At 40.9% G+C, this 13,697-nt stretch overlaps 1 protein-coding gene across 2 annotated transcripts; it reads right to left on the bottom strand.

The window, feature by feature from the left end:
* Positions 1-811: 811 nt before the first annotated feature.
* Positions 812-11,851, bottom strand: sptlc2b (serine palmitoyltransferase, long chain base subunit 2b). Of its 2 annotated transcripts, XM_030771738.1 has the most exons (13): positions 11,658-11,851; positions 11,360-11,374; positions 9,187-9,364; positions 8,873-9,027; positions 8,345-8,493; positions 7,862-7,986; positions 6,791-6,884; positions 6,161-6,266; positions 5,516-5,735; positions 4,927-5,053; positions 2,113-2,248; positions 1,823-1,952; positions 812-1,076 (listed from the first exon to the last, which is right to left on the bottom strand). In XM_030771738.1, exons 1-13 carry the CDS (start codon positions 11,801-11,803, stop codon positions 1,002-1,004), a joined length of 1,656 nt encoding a protein of 551 aa, XP_030627598.1. In that variant the 5' UTR covers positions 11,804-11,851; the 3' UTR covers positions 812-1,001. The 2 variants fall into 2 exon arrangements, with proteins under 2 accessions (XP_030627598.1, XP_030627597.1); XM_030771737.1 differs by lacking the exon at positions 11,360-11,374 and having other exon boundaries at positions 9,187-9,384; positions 11,657-11,851.
* Between the last annotated feature and the right edge of the window lie 1,846 nt (positions 11,852-13,697).

Below are 13,697 nucleotides of genomic sequence, written 5' to 3'. Positions count from 1 at the left end.
TTGACTACCTGTATGCTAAAATTAAGGCTGAGTGAAAAATGTTGTTCTGAGTGATAATGTCTAAACCACAGAGGTCTGAACTATTAGATCATAAAAAAATGCCAGTCATAGTCACTCATAATGCCAGACCACAAAGACTGTGAATATGCTGATATGAATTCAAAACAGGGATTCAAGTAAGACTTGGTGATCAAAATGAAATAATGAGGTGAACTGAATGCTATGCCCAGTTGTAGATGAGCATCATAAAGTGTGCACTCAAGGTCATTTTTTTTTGTGTGTGACAAAACTCATCCATGGGTTCTCTTCAAGTTTGCTCCCAAGGCTAATAATTCTCATTCATTACATTAAACCCAACAAACAAACGAAAAAAAAAAAAAAACTTATCTTGAATCGACAACAGTTGTTATCATGAGGTACAAATGTATGACTATGGCAACTGAGGTGAAATGTGCATCGAAAAATATCTTTTTTTTCTACTCTCTCTTTTCTTCCCTCGGTCTCTGTTTTGACTACGCCAATTTTATTCCTACTCTCCGGTCCACTTTAAGTCCCTGATTCCTTAAAATAGTCTCCAAAAAGTAGATATTGCACAATAAAAGAAATGTTGCTGAATGACCACAGAAATAAGACTCCGACCTGGTCAGTTGGGGGCGGGGGGGGTGGACGTTTTTCGGCTCTCCCTACCAACACATACATTCAAAAAAACCCAAAACAAACCAAACCAAAACAAAACAAAAAAAAAAAAGTGAAATCACAATAAGTTAAGGACACGAGTAACACAGTATACATAAAAAAAAAGAAAAGAAAAAAGAATAAAAACAAAGTGGACGTTGCAATGAGCAGTCCAACCGTGGTCGCGGATATGGTCGGGCTGCAGAGAAAGCGAATGGGCAGGGATGTCGAGTGGTCTCCAAGGGGACGCCAGGCGTTATCAGTCAGTGCACATACTCGTTCTGGTGACACGGTCAGTCTTGGCTCTACGGGTAGGGCGAGGTTTCCTATGAGGTCGGAATTCTGTGACGGGAGTACTTCAACTGAAGCAGATCCCCAACTTCACTGATGGCATTTAGTGCCTAAGAAACAGAGAGAGAGAGAGAGAGACAGAGAGAGGGAGAATGATTATCTAAGGATGAATAGGACTGTGAAGGTATGAGTCACTGATTCGCTGAGATTTAAATGACGATCAGGTGGTGAGTCAGACGTCTAAAAGCTTGAACATCAGCAAATGTGCAAAGCATGTATCTGCCAATTAAGAGATGCTCTCTGCTATAACAATTTAGGATTATATTAGCGGTGATGCACTCCACATAGCGTAACTGAGAGAGAAGAACAAGCTGGATCTTCACAAAAGACGACATCATATTTAGCTTTTGATTTCCCGCAGATCCTGTTAGCGGAGCAATGTCTCTCAAGCGAATATCTGGTTTTGAAATGGTCTGAGAGGGGGAAAGCCAGGCAAACCTCGGTCACACAGTCAAAGTCCTGAGTGTGTCGCAATACTACCAGCCACCTGGAAGCAATTTGCTTTTTCACTTGCCCACCTCCCCTCCCATTAATACCTCAACTGATTTATGAACTCCAGAAAGAGAAAGAGAAAGAGAGAGAGAGAGAGAGAGAGAGAGGGTGAGAGAGAGTATCAGACAGAGATGAGAGAATCTTGACTCTTCTCCTAGCACGAGAGTTATGACTGAAGTGGGACCATTAATCTCTCTTTTCAAAGGACTGAACTGATTGGCTTTTGGTGATATCATCCGCTGAGAAGCCCCTAGAGAAGAACAGAAGATGTCGAGGGAAGAACGGGGTCCGTCAGCAGACTCACCGTGTCCAGCATCTCTCTGGTGTGAGCGGCCGACACACAGAAGCGTGCTCTGGACTCAATAATGGGTGTGGCGGGGAATCCGACCACCACCGTGCCAATGTTCCTCTTCAGCATCTCTCTCCCAAAGGCCCTACACGGGTCGACGCAAACACGGGGTCAAACGAGAACGTGCAAAAAAGCAAAGCACATCTTTCACCACATCTTACGGTCGTGAATCAAATCTCAGTACAAAACGCAACTTTGGTTTTTGTTTTGTAAAATGTTCATTTTAACAGGCCAAAATCACCCACCCAATCTTGGCGGGCATGTAAAGCATCAGAGGAACGACGGGAGAGTCGTTGTTCCCGTAGATGATGAATCCCATGTCCCGCAGTCTCTTCCGGAAGTAGGTCGTGTTCTCCGAAAGTTTGCGAAGCCGTTCCTGACCTGATTATCACAAAAGAAAAAGAAAAAGAAAAAGAAAAAAAAAAAAACGGGAGTTAGTTAAATAAGTATTACACGTGATGACAATGCTCAGCGTTCTGCCAGCCAAACTAACCGCATTGGCTTGGCTTGACTCTCATAGTTTGCTTGGGATGTGATGAAAAGTCTGAAATATAAATTGTTAGCATCAACGGTAAGGAGATGAAATACAAAATTGCAAACACACGGCTTCAAAGGGTTTCCATGACGAAATGTCTAACATGAAAATCAAGCGACTTTTTTTTTTTTTTTAATCTAAGGTCGGTTGGAATTCCGAGACGTTCTGGAACGCCGTGAGAATGATCTGTTGAGGAAAGACAGAGAAAGCTCTTGAGTATTGGTTTTCACTTTGTTTGACATTCCATTCATAGTGAGGGGCTCACTGCTAGGAAATGCTCTGTCCCATACCATCCATATATCTGATATAAACTCAACAGGCTTTTGAGTCTTTTGGCTGCTATGCAAAACACTAAACACAACACGACTCAAAAAAAAAAAAACCCGCCCCAAAAAAACGGCTTGTTTACAAGCAATTACCAACAGTTATGGTGACCTCTTCATAAGTTCTTCCAGTAATTTTGAACTCTTGACACCTTTGGTGTTTTTCATTTTAGAGATCAAACAAGTATGAATACGTTATTGAGGCCTATATCCATTTACAAAGTCCAGACTGATGCTTATCTCTAATTTACTCATAGTTCTAAAGTGTTGCCTTGAGGATAGAAGACAGAAGTTGGGGAGGGGGACATTTGAAGTTCCTTCTGGTGGAGAGCAGTGTGGAGCCGCCCTGAGGAGAAACACGACCCTGGGCTGAACCTACCACTGGCTGAGACGCGTGTTTGACTGGCACAGTGAGGAGGCAGACTTCTGAGAGTTCTCCTCCTGAGAGCTTCAGAGAGATCGCCTCCCCTCCCCTCCCCTCCCCTCCCCTCCTTCTCCCCTTTCCTCTCTCTCCCACACTCATCCACGCCGTATCAACACTCTCCCCCACATCTGAAATCCATAAAGCTCTTTCACTGAGCTGACTCCAACGGCCACTTCAAACTATTCTGTCAGCAGACGCACAGACACCTTCTCTTACTGCAGAGCCCCCCCCCCAATATGGACCTCAGAAATCTTCAACCATTAGATGTGGAGGTTTCCTTCCATCATCAAGTATATGTGAGTTTGAGGAATGAGCTGAGAATCCCTGACTTTCAGGAGAAAACAAAACACGCTATTCAGAACCTAAGCCCACCTGAGCTTCTGTATTATGTATCTCTTTCTTTCTCTTTTTCTCTACCTCTGTTGGCAATCTTCTCACACACACACACACACACACACACACACACACGCCATTTGTAGATACCAGACATCAATATTTACTTCCCCACATGCATTGCCCGAGTCCAGCATCCTTTCCCCTGAAAACGTGATGAGTGGCATGATATGAATGAACTCATTATATTATAGGCAGATTTTTTTAAAGCCATGTTATCAGCACACTTCAGATGTTACACAGAATTACACAGGTAACTGCTGAAATCGGACGACTCGGTCAAAGTCCAGATTACAGACTGCTCTGAGTCAGAGTCATTTAAGACTACATGAAACCTGTTTCCTATTTCATGATGTTTCATGTCAACAGTAACCAACAAGAATCATGAAACAACATCACAGGGTGTGAAATGATGTACAAACAAACAACCTTAATGTCAGTTAGTAAGAAGTTCTATCAAAGTACCCTCAATTCAAATGCTCGTTTTAATTAATAATGAGGGCGTAATCTTGAAATTATTGTGCCAATTTCTTACTCAGGTAATTACTGCTGCTTAAATCTGATACCAGTTCAAAAAACAAATCTCAAGCCTAACAAAGTCAGAATTTGACCCCATACAAGACCAGTTTTCTTTATTGACATTAATGTTTGAGATAATATGTTTGATAGACTGTGCACTTGTATGCAGCTACATAATCTCACTGATAAAGTGAGGGTACTTAAAGTGAATATTTATGAGTGAACTATGTGCTTCATGACCTTGAACAAGCAGTTCATGTATGCTGTCCTGTTAGATATAAGTCTACGCTGCCACCTGGTGGAGAAACAACATAGTGCTTTGCCTCAAACTGGACTGACTGGATTGGTAAGTGCAATGTCCCTGTGAAACCTCTGAGGATAAGATCAACCCATTGGTTGAGCTGCAATATTTACATGAATAAGTCACATGGACAGACATGGAGCTACCATGACTTGGCAAACTACCTTGGCTGTTACTGGGTACAAAGACCATGATAGATTATCATAGTCTCACGTGGCCAGTGAACTGCCAACTTTAATCCACTTTTTCACTTTTAAGGGTTTACCTTTTGGTTCTCATTAGGTTTGTAACAAGGAGTTTTCCTTTAAACCAGTAGAATCAACTAAGAGCTGGGAGCTTTTCTAACCGTGGTTTGTTATGCCAACTGCTGTTTTTTTAAACACACAAAACTGCCTACCATGGAAAAACAACGTCCTGACCTTTGGAAACTAACAAAGTTTAACGGCGGACCAGTGACACATCTGTTGTCTATCGATTACCTAACAACGTTTAACGGCGGACCAGTGGCAGATCTGCTGTCTATTGATTTCCTAGACAGACACTACTCATAACCTCCTCACTCACCGAGTGTGGTGCCATCTTCCCCCATAATGCACCTCATGGAAGTGATGATCTGTTGGGCGACTGGCGGCGACATCGAAGTGGCGTAAACAGTGCTGTGAGAGTGTGTGCGTAGGTAGTCAATCAACTCCTAAAGCAAGACACAAAAAAAAAGAAAAAAAAAAGGGGGCATTTAAGAACATTCTGGAACATCTACAGAATGGTTAAACAGCTAAGAGCGCTTTTGTCTACCGAGAATGTACTGGTACACTTTCCTCCTTTGTTCTACTTGAGCATAAAGTTTCAATGGGCAAATTCTATGATGGGCTTTAATCCGCTCTTAAACATCTAAAGCCTCTTCTCTGTGATCATGTGTCATGCGAGCTTTTCATTATCTTCAGAGCCGTGGAGAAGCGGATATGCAGTCGAGATCTTTATCCTTACACTGTCTTTTCTTTGTCTATTAAATGTTAATCAAGATTCCATAATCATAATAAGCAAAACAAGCTACAAGCAAAAAGGGAAGAAGAAGAAACAAGAAAATAGTGCCCTGTATAAACGAATTGTTCTTAGGCCTCTTTGGATACGGCAAAACGATCACAGTTCTCCTTACTTTCTTTCCGCCGATGTAACCGCCGGCAGCACCAAAACTCTTGGTAAACGTCCCCATCATGATATCCACATCACGGGGGTCCAGACCGAAATAGTCGACCACTCCCCTGCCACCTGGTCCCAGAGCGCCAATACTGTGGGCTTCGTCCAGATACAGGTAAGCCTTGTACTTCTTCTTCAGAGCAATGACCTCAGGCAGACGCACAATGGAGCCTTCCATACTGAACAATACGGGAAATCATTTCAATACGATAAACAGTTTGATTCATTTTCTATTCAAAATTCATTTGGAGAACATTAGGATACGGTAATAACACCTAAACTTTTAAAAATGCACAACGTGGAGGATGTTTCAATCACTAATTAAGTGGATGACAGGTGCCTGTCGTTTCATGAATTTCAATTACAAAAGCGAAAATGAGTTTGGTTGCAGCCTATATCAGTTATGCACCCAACTAGCCGACCACCCACATCTTGAAAAATATTTGTGCTTTTTTTGTGAAAATACTATAGACAGACAGCTACAAATTCAATGAGTTTCTGCTTGCATGTGGGACACAAACTTAAGCTACAGTTAAGTTCAAGGTTCTTAGTGTCATGGCTAGCATGGTTCCTGAGGCTGAATATAAGGCTCCATCAAGTTTACCTGTAGATTCCCTCCACCAAGATGAGGATCTTCTTCCATGGTCGGTGGGTTCTGGGTTGGCCGTGGACAATGGCATCTCGCAGCAGTTTCTCCAGACTTTGCATATCTGATACACGCACGCACGCGCACACACACACACACACACAGAGGAACTAAATATACATGCACAGCTCTTCATCACACCTGCTAAACATTTACATGTTATGGGGATAGTCTGTAGTTTAATGGCCAGTACATGAAGATGAAAAACTGTGATACAAATGGCTTTTCTAAAACACATCTACTATTAGGTGTAGAGAGAACAGATATTACCAGCAAAACACTTATTTACTCAAGCGCTTTGTTACACAAACGTAAACCAAAAAACAGATCTGTGGGCATTACTACATGGTCGCACGACCTACAATGAAACACAAACAGGCTTGGCGGCATTCAAATACTGTGCTTTCTAGCTTGTGAAAATCAAAGCAGTCAAATTCTGCAGTGTGAGACAGCATGAGGTATGTCTGCAGTTTGAGTATTTCCATGAGCTTTATGGTGTGATAAAGAAATCACATTGTAAAGAACTCATGTGATAAAGAAGTCACATTGTAGTGTGGCGGTCTCAGGTTGAACTCGAGTTGAACCTACTGTTGTGTTTGAAAACACGGATGGTGGACCCTGACAGCCTTGCTCCCAGCACTAGAGAGGCGTGGTTCAGCTCGTCACTCAAAATCAGACAGCCCTAGATTGGAGGCAACAGAGGGGGAGAGGTATGTGTTTGAATTGTACATTAATATGTCGAACCTATCGAAACCCAACATGAATGCCTTTGACAATTTAGAATAGCAGTGATAAGTTGCTACATTAATTTCAGTGAAAACAAGCAAAGTGAAGCAGTTGTACGGTACACAATAGCACAGGCAAAGTGCCTTAAGCAACTGTTAAAGCAAACGCAATACAACCGACTAAATAACTTCATTAGTAATTTTAATCTGGTATTATTAGACCATTACAACAGAGGCAAGAAGCAGTTTTAGAAAGCTCAAGTAGAACACTGTGACAGCATGGTTCCTCAAATTCTTAGACTTAACTATAAAACATAAGTGGTCATAAAATACTTAGTGGTGAATGTAGGGTAACATAATTACGTGACATGCATCACGTACGACATAATAAATACTGTTATATAACCAAGGGTGGAAGTTGACTTGAATTAACACAAAGAAATGCATTTCTAACAAAAGTCAACACAACTGTTTATTATTCTTTTTCAGGAGAACACAGCAAGGAATGTCACTGAAATAGGCTTTGTGTAATCTGCTCTGACGCAATACAGGAAGTCACATTCTTGCAGACAAGAACATGCACATCCAGTCAATAGCCGCTGAGGAGGAAGTGAATGTGCTAAGAGACGTGATGCAGTCGCGGAGGGCGAGCTTCCTGTTTGAGTAAAAGTTTGTTCCAGGGGTCATGACCTCTGAACTAGAAATGTTTTGTACTATTTGAACAAAAACAGGAGGTTAATGGAACACCTTCCAGTAAAAACTACAAAAAAAAAAAAAAATCTGTTTTTTTATTGTGGAAAGGCAATCTCAACGTTCCATTTATATGCCATCTGAGTGCATGTGAGTGATAGTTAATAGCATGAGTTATATACAGAAAAACTGTAAACTGTGGAGGTGATATAAAATACTGCAGTTACAGATAATGTCTCCATACTTTGCCTGCGAGAGCTGGAATATTCATTGAGTTTGTGGCAAAGCCCATCCCAAACGTCATGGCAGACTCGACACCAAGGAATCTGGCCACTAACTGCTCAAGCTCCTCGTGAATGTCGAAGTTACCTGTGATGGACAAAAAACACCCCAAGAGTAAACATTATAAAACCAACCCATACAGTTCTGAGTTATTGACACAGATTAAATGATAAATAAATAAACAAACAGAGAGAAAAACATGAACAGTATATATTATCCAAAGGGCAATCATTCAATATATTCACACCACATCTGTGCTTAAATCAAGGAAAGGTTCTGTTCCCTGAATGCTCATGAGTAATTTCATCATTGTAGCAAGTGAAGACACTTGTATTTCATAAAAACAATATTCATTATTTAAAACTGTATCTGCTCCGACATGCTCATGTACTGGAATGTAGAGTATTTGTAAGTTGCTGAATTAAGAGGGAAGTTTCGGCATTACCCATCTCATGTCTGGAACTACACACTGCCACCCCGTACTTCACAGTGCATTCAGTAGCAGCATCAGCACACAGGCCAGTGTTCTCAGCAAAACCCAGATAGTTATAAGAGCCCATGTTGATGACATCCTTTACAACCTTCCCAGTGTGTCTGCAAAATGGAATGACAACATTACAACTACAGTACATGAATATGAAGCATATAAAGGCTAACAATAACGCATACCTTTCAAAAGAACATTAACAACATGACTTAGACTCATAATGAATGTTATTTAAAGGGGAGAGTGAGATCAAGTTCAAGCAGGGGAAGTGATACATAATCAGAAGATCATCAGCTGGTGTGGGCAAACATGCAGATACAAACATTTTTTTAAATATAGACAATAAAATCTGTTTACAAAGGTTTGTGGGTAATATTTTTGCTTTATATCTATAACATCTCCCGAGAACTGATATTCCGTCTTGTAACTACGACAAGCGCATAATCACATTAATTCCCCATGGCAACACGAAGCAGTGTTACTCACTCAAAGGTCCAGTTGTAGTCGTGAGTGGCACGCTCCACTAAATCCATTTTAGCCCCTGGCACACTGCATATGGGCCTGTTCCAATTATCTCGGATCCTCATGTACAGATTCCTCGTGTAAAAGTTCTCAAAATCCTGGTAGAGTGGCACAAAATCCTAAGGGCGATAGTCAACAAAAACAAGAGACAAGATAGGTTACCACTGGCTTCAGTGAAAAGATAAATAAGAGTATTCACAGAACGCAAGAGCCGCCACCATTATCCAAACAATAAGGACAGGGCAGAGACCAATGAAGCCATGTTTATAGGGGTCTACCTTTTGCTCCTCTCTCTCCGTGGCAACATGACATTTCTCAAACTTCCAGTTCCTGAGGAAGTCCCGGAGGTATCCAAATATGGTGAGGATCCCATAACCCATGTATGTGAGGACAGCCACAAGCAGGGGGGTCTCCTCAAACGACTCAACAAATGGCTTTTTGTACAGTCCTCCATTGCGTACAGCAGTCTGACAAACCTAGAGACAAATATTTACAATATTTATACGATTATTAACATATTTGCAATAAATGAGCTGGCGTAAACAAAACTGTACAGTAAAGAAAAAAAAAATCACATTAAATCTGTGTGCTCAATGCTCAGTCAGGCCTTGTAGACTGAGTTTTCCTCAATTTTATTAGCCTATTTACCGAGAGCTAAGGGAAATCATTTTACTTCTGCACGGTGAACATTTAACAGACTCAGTGAGGGCTAATTAATTAATTCTCCCAGGAATCAGCATGTTTTCCTCCAAGCAAAGCAAGGCAGTTTCGATCAATATGCATTTCTACAACTCATGCACTGCTTGTCGGATTAAAAAAAAAAACAGTGCTGTGAACACTTAGTATCTACTCTTACCCCTTAATCTCCACTTAAAAAAAATCTTAAATATTCAACAGTGTTGAAACTAACAGATACCAAGCAGACGTGACAATCTACAGTCTCTCGATATACGTCATTTTTCGATAACGCTTCACTGAGAGACCTAACCTAATCGGTCCACCTGGCCTTGAGTTGATCCCAATCCCAAACAGCATGATTTTTACAATTCAGCATTGTCCGGACTGTAATGTTAATCTGTTTTTCCTTATGACTGAATTAAATAAGAGACAATCAGCCTGCGAGTCACTCATTAAACCTCTCCTGCTGCTTAGCAACCGCATGTGACTAGTCGTACTCCGTCTGCGAAATACCTCAGTAGCCTACTAGAGGGTCACGGGGGTGCGCTTAACTGAGCTTAAGGACACTTTCAAACGAACATAGAACTCTTTCCCCAAAAGGAGTGGTTTGACCCGTATTACTCATCAACCATGATACTGAGTCAGGTATCAAGTGCAACTTTGTGTTAACTGGTTAGCGTCCCCAAAGCTAAAGCTATATTTCTCAGCGGTAACCCTCAGGGCGTTGTTAAACCACATACTAAAAACAGACAGGTCACATATTTGCCTAGGTTTAAAGACACGAATTTAGCTTAGGCAATGTTCTGAGGTTGGCTGCGAGAAAGATAGAAGCTGCTTTGAGTGCTGGATGGAAATGTTCTTCCAGAAGGCGCCAGTGTTTCTGAGGGACTAAGAAGGAACTTCATATAAATTAAATTAAAGCTCTAGTTGCATCAACCCTTGTAGGAAGACATTAGGCCGTGGCCTCACCCTGTATGACAAATTCTAACGGTACACCAGAGCCCGTTGCCTAGATCCTGAACAACGACTGTGCGAGGAGAACAACTCCCAAAACAAACACGAAAGTTGCAGTCCTGAGAAACAAAACGTTTTCCCATGGACCACTCCCAAATGCCCTACGGGAACGCAAGGAGTGAATCTAATCCCCCTCGCCAATTAAACAAAGTGCTTTCTCAAATTACATATACATCAGAACAGGTTTCTCCAGAGTGGTGTCAGTGTAAATAGAGACAACCCAAAACACATCACGTAATGCGTGGTCACAAAAGCCGTCTAGTACTTGACCATTCGACAAACATACCAGTTTATTCCACAAACTGGCCATTCAAACCCTTTTTAAGTAGCTATTGGTTCTTTGGATGTGTTACCAATGATGAAGTGATTCACAAGGAACCTCAAATGGCATTACAAGATCAGAGCTGTGGATAGTTAAGTGTATTCAAACTGCCCTTTGCAAGGCTGTAAAATTTCCACCTGTTTTAGAAAGGAGCAACAACATAAAATAACAAATGAACTATTTAATATTGGGTGAGCTCAAGTGCAGATTCGCCACTTTTTACAGTGTCTGTACCACACTGAAAAGGCGTTCCTGAATAAACCACACTGTCATAAATGATTTTCCATAATCACTCGTCTTTTAATTAACCATATAACTCATTTCTGTGAGAGGTCCCGAATGTACCTCAGTGACAGTCATTCAATATTACATAGTGTTATCGAAATCGCAAGTAATTCTTAGAAATTTATCAAGATTATCGTCAGAATCTTATCGAGTGCCAAATATTATGGAAAACCAGTAAAAAGCCTGTGTGCGATGTCAGCCCACCCATCATTTTATAGCTAACATTCCTTTCCCGACACTTTGACCTCAGAAGATGTATCGAGGGGGGAAAGTTAAACGAACTACACTAGTCGTTACTGTACAGGCATACATCAAGTAATACCGTAAATTTAACCCTTGGAAATTGTTAAGGGAAATATCCAGAGACAGTAAGCGCTTTGCTATGTAATTTCATCCCGGATATGCTTGTCATACAGCTCTCCGTTGAGCAGTTGAAGACAGGGCCTTACCTTCTCTTTCGGGCGGCGATACTTCTGCTGCTGTTGTTGAAAGAGGCAATGGTTTTTTACGAAACCGTTCTTGTCTGTTTTTCTACCGTTTACTGCCCGGAGACAATTCTCCCCATTTAACAGCATGATCGTAGAGCTTTCAGTCATGTTGAATGCTCACAGTTCAGACTATTCCGGTGCGAGCACTCCCCGGTATCCTTGTGTAATCGTAAAGTTGTTAAGGGTGCCTCCCGATTCGTGGGACGTCGAAGCCACCACCTACTACTGTACGCAGTATAAGATTATCGGAAATTAACGCCCCCGAAACTATATGTGAACCAATGAGGTTGTCTGACATCACACAAAGGCGCGGTTAGCCAAACGTTCTTAAATATTCAGTCAAGAGGGGCGGGTCTTGGATGAAGTCATGTAGAATAACCTATAATAACCCCTTAGTGGGTGCGGGTTATGATGAATCTTCCGTAATGGGAGTGTGTTACTACTTTCTCCTGTACTTTGCCCTACCTCAGTGACTGAGGCCATAAACAAGGACGATGACGTTTTAGTTAATCTTGAAAAGGAAAAAGTAAAGGAATATTGAACTTGTTACTAATTAAGTTTCCACGACTTCTCCTTAACTGAAATCATTCTTGCCCGCCCACGAATATATGGAAACTTCCATAAGAAGTATAAAAAAATCGACAACAAAGACGATTTCATTTCATTTCATTTCATATTTTATGAAATATTATTTCGTTAATTTCAGTTGGTAGAAATGTAAGCATACAATCGGTGGTTAATTTTATAATCATAGTTATGTTGCGTTGCTTCTCGGGTTTAAAAGAGAGCTAAAAAAAAAAAAACTCCCATTCTTGGAATTTTTTAAAGCTCCCTGTATTTACCCTGGAAGAATGGAACGTTCCTGTAACTTTGGTAACACTTATGTACGACGGACAGCAAGCAAAAACAATGATCTTTTCCTGCTTATGACCTCTAAGTTCAAGTGGCTTTTTGGTCCTATCTCCAGCCTTCCAGTTCTGTTCGTTCTGTTCTCTTCCTGCCTTTTCAACAGTCACATAGTCACAGACTGGTTGATTGACATAGGCCGTTCTTCCTCAGGATGCCTGGATGATGTAAGTTTAGTCATTATCACACAGCTCTTCTTGAGCCAAGGGATGCATGGTTGGGCAAATACAATTGTTCATCACTCCTCTGAGCCCACTAGATGCTGCTGTTGGAATGTAATTTTTTTTAGAAAACATAAATTCATTGATCAGCCCATCACGTAGCAAGCAAGTCACAAGTTCAGCAGTGAGGAGTTTGTTCACTGATTTATTTAAGAGGTTAGAAAACAAATTGGTTAGCATCTGGGATGCAGAAAAACAACTTCGGTGCAATAGTCAAATAATATTATGATAATTTTCATGTGCGAGTTAAAGTCTTTCAAGTGTACAATAGGTTTCAAAACCCCAATCTATGTACACAGAGATTCTGGAAATCTCCTCATTACTTAAGGTAATCTCACTCAGATGTAATGGTGGCAACTAAGCCCCCAGCTTTGATAGGATCAGGGCCAGAAGTAAATGAGATGAGAATGTATATCTAACAGGTCTAGCTGTGGCTCTCAACACTTCTCACGAAAATTAAAAAAAACATTCACACACAGGAGGTTCTGGTTTGAGTATAATATGTTTTGAGTGAATTCAGACAAAAACTCTTGTTAGAAAGAATATGGTACATTGCATTTAGGTGTGGAGGCATTTTAAACATTGCGTGTAATCAGCTGCCCTTCAGAAACGTTCCATGGCAAAGTGTCTGGAGAGTATATGACTAGGGTGTCTAGCAACTGACTAGCCCTTTGCTTTTCACTCTTCTGGTACCTTATACTAACTTTATACTAAGACATTTGTTTGATCATAGTAATATGCGATTGACACAACTCTTTTTTTGAGTGCTCTTAAGATAGAGCATGAGTTTTTTTTGTTTTTTTTTTTACAACATTCCTTTAAATAAATAAAATTTAAATATTATAAACCCACATATTTATATATGTTGTAAAACC

The sequence above is a fragment of the Chanos chanos genome, chromosome 4 (genome assembly GCF_902362185.1).
Source record: "Chanos chanos chromosome 4, fChaCha1.1, whole genome shotgun sequence".
Lineage (NCBI taxonomy): Eukaryota > Metazoa > Chordata > Actinopteri > Gonorynchiformes > Chanidae > Chanos > Chanos chanos.
This window is presented reverse-complemented; position numbering and strand designations above follow the sequence as displayed.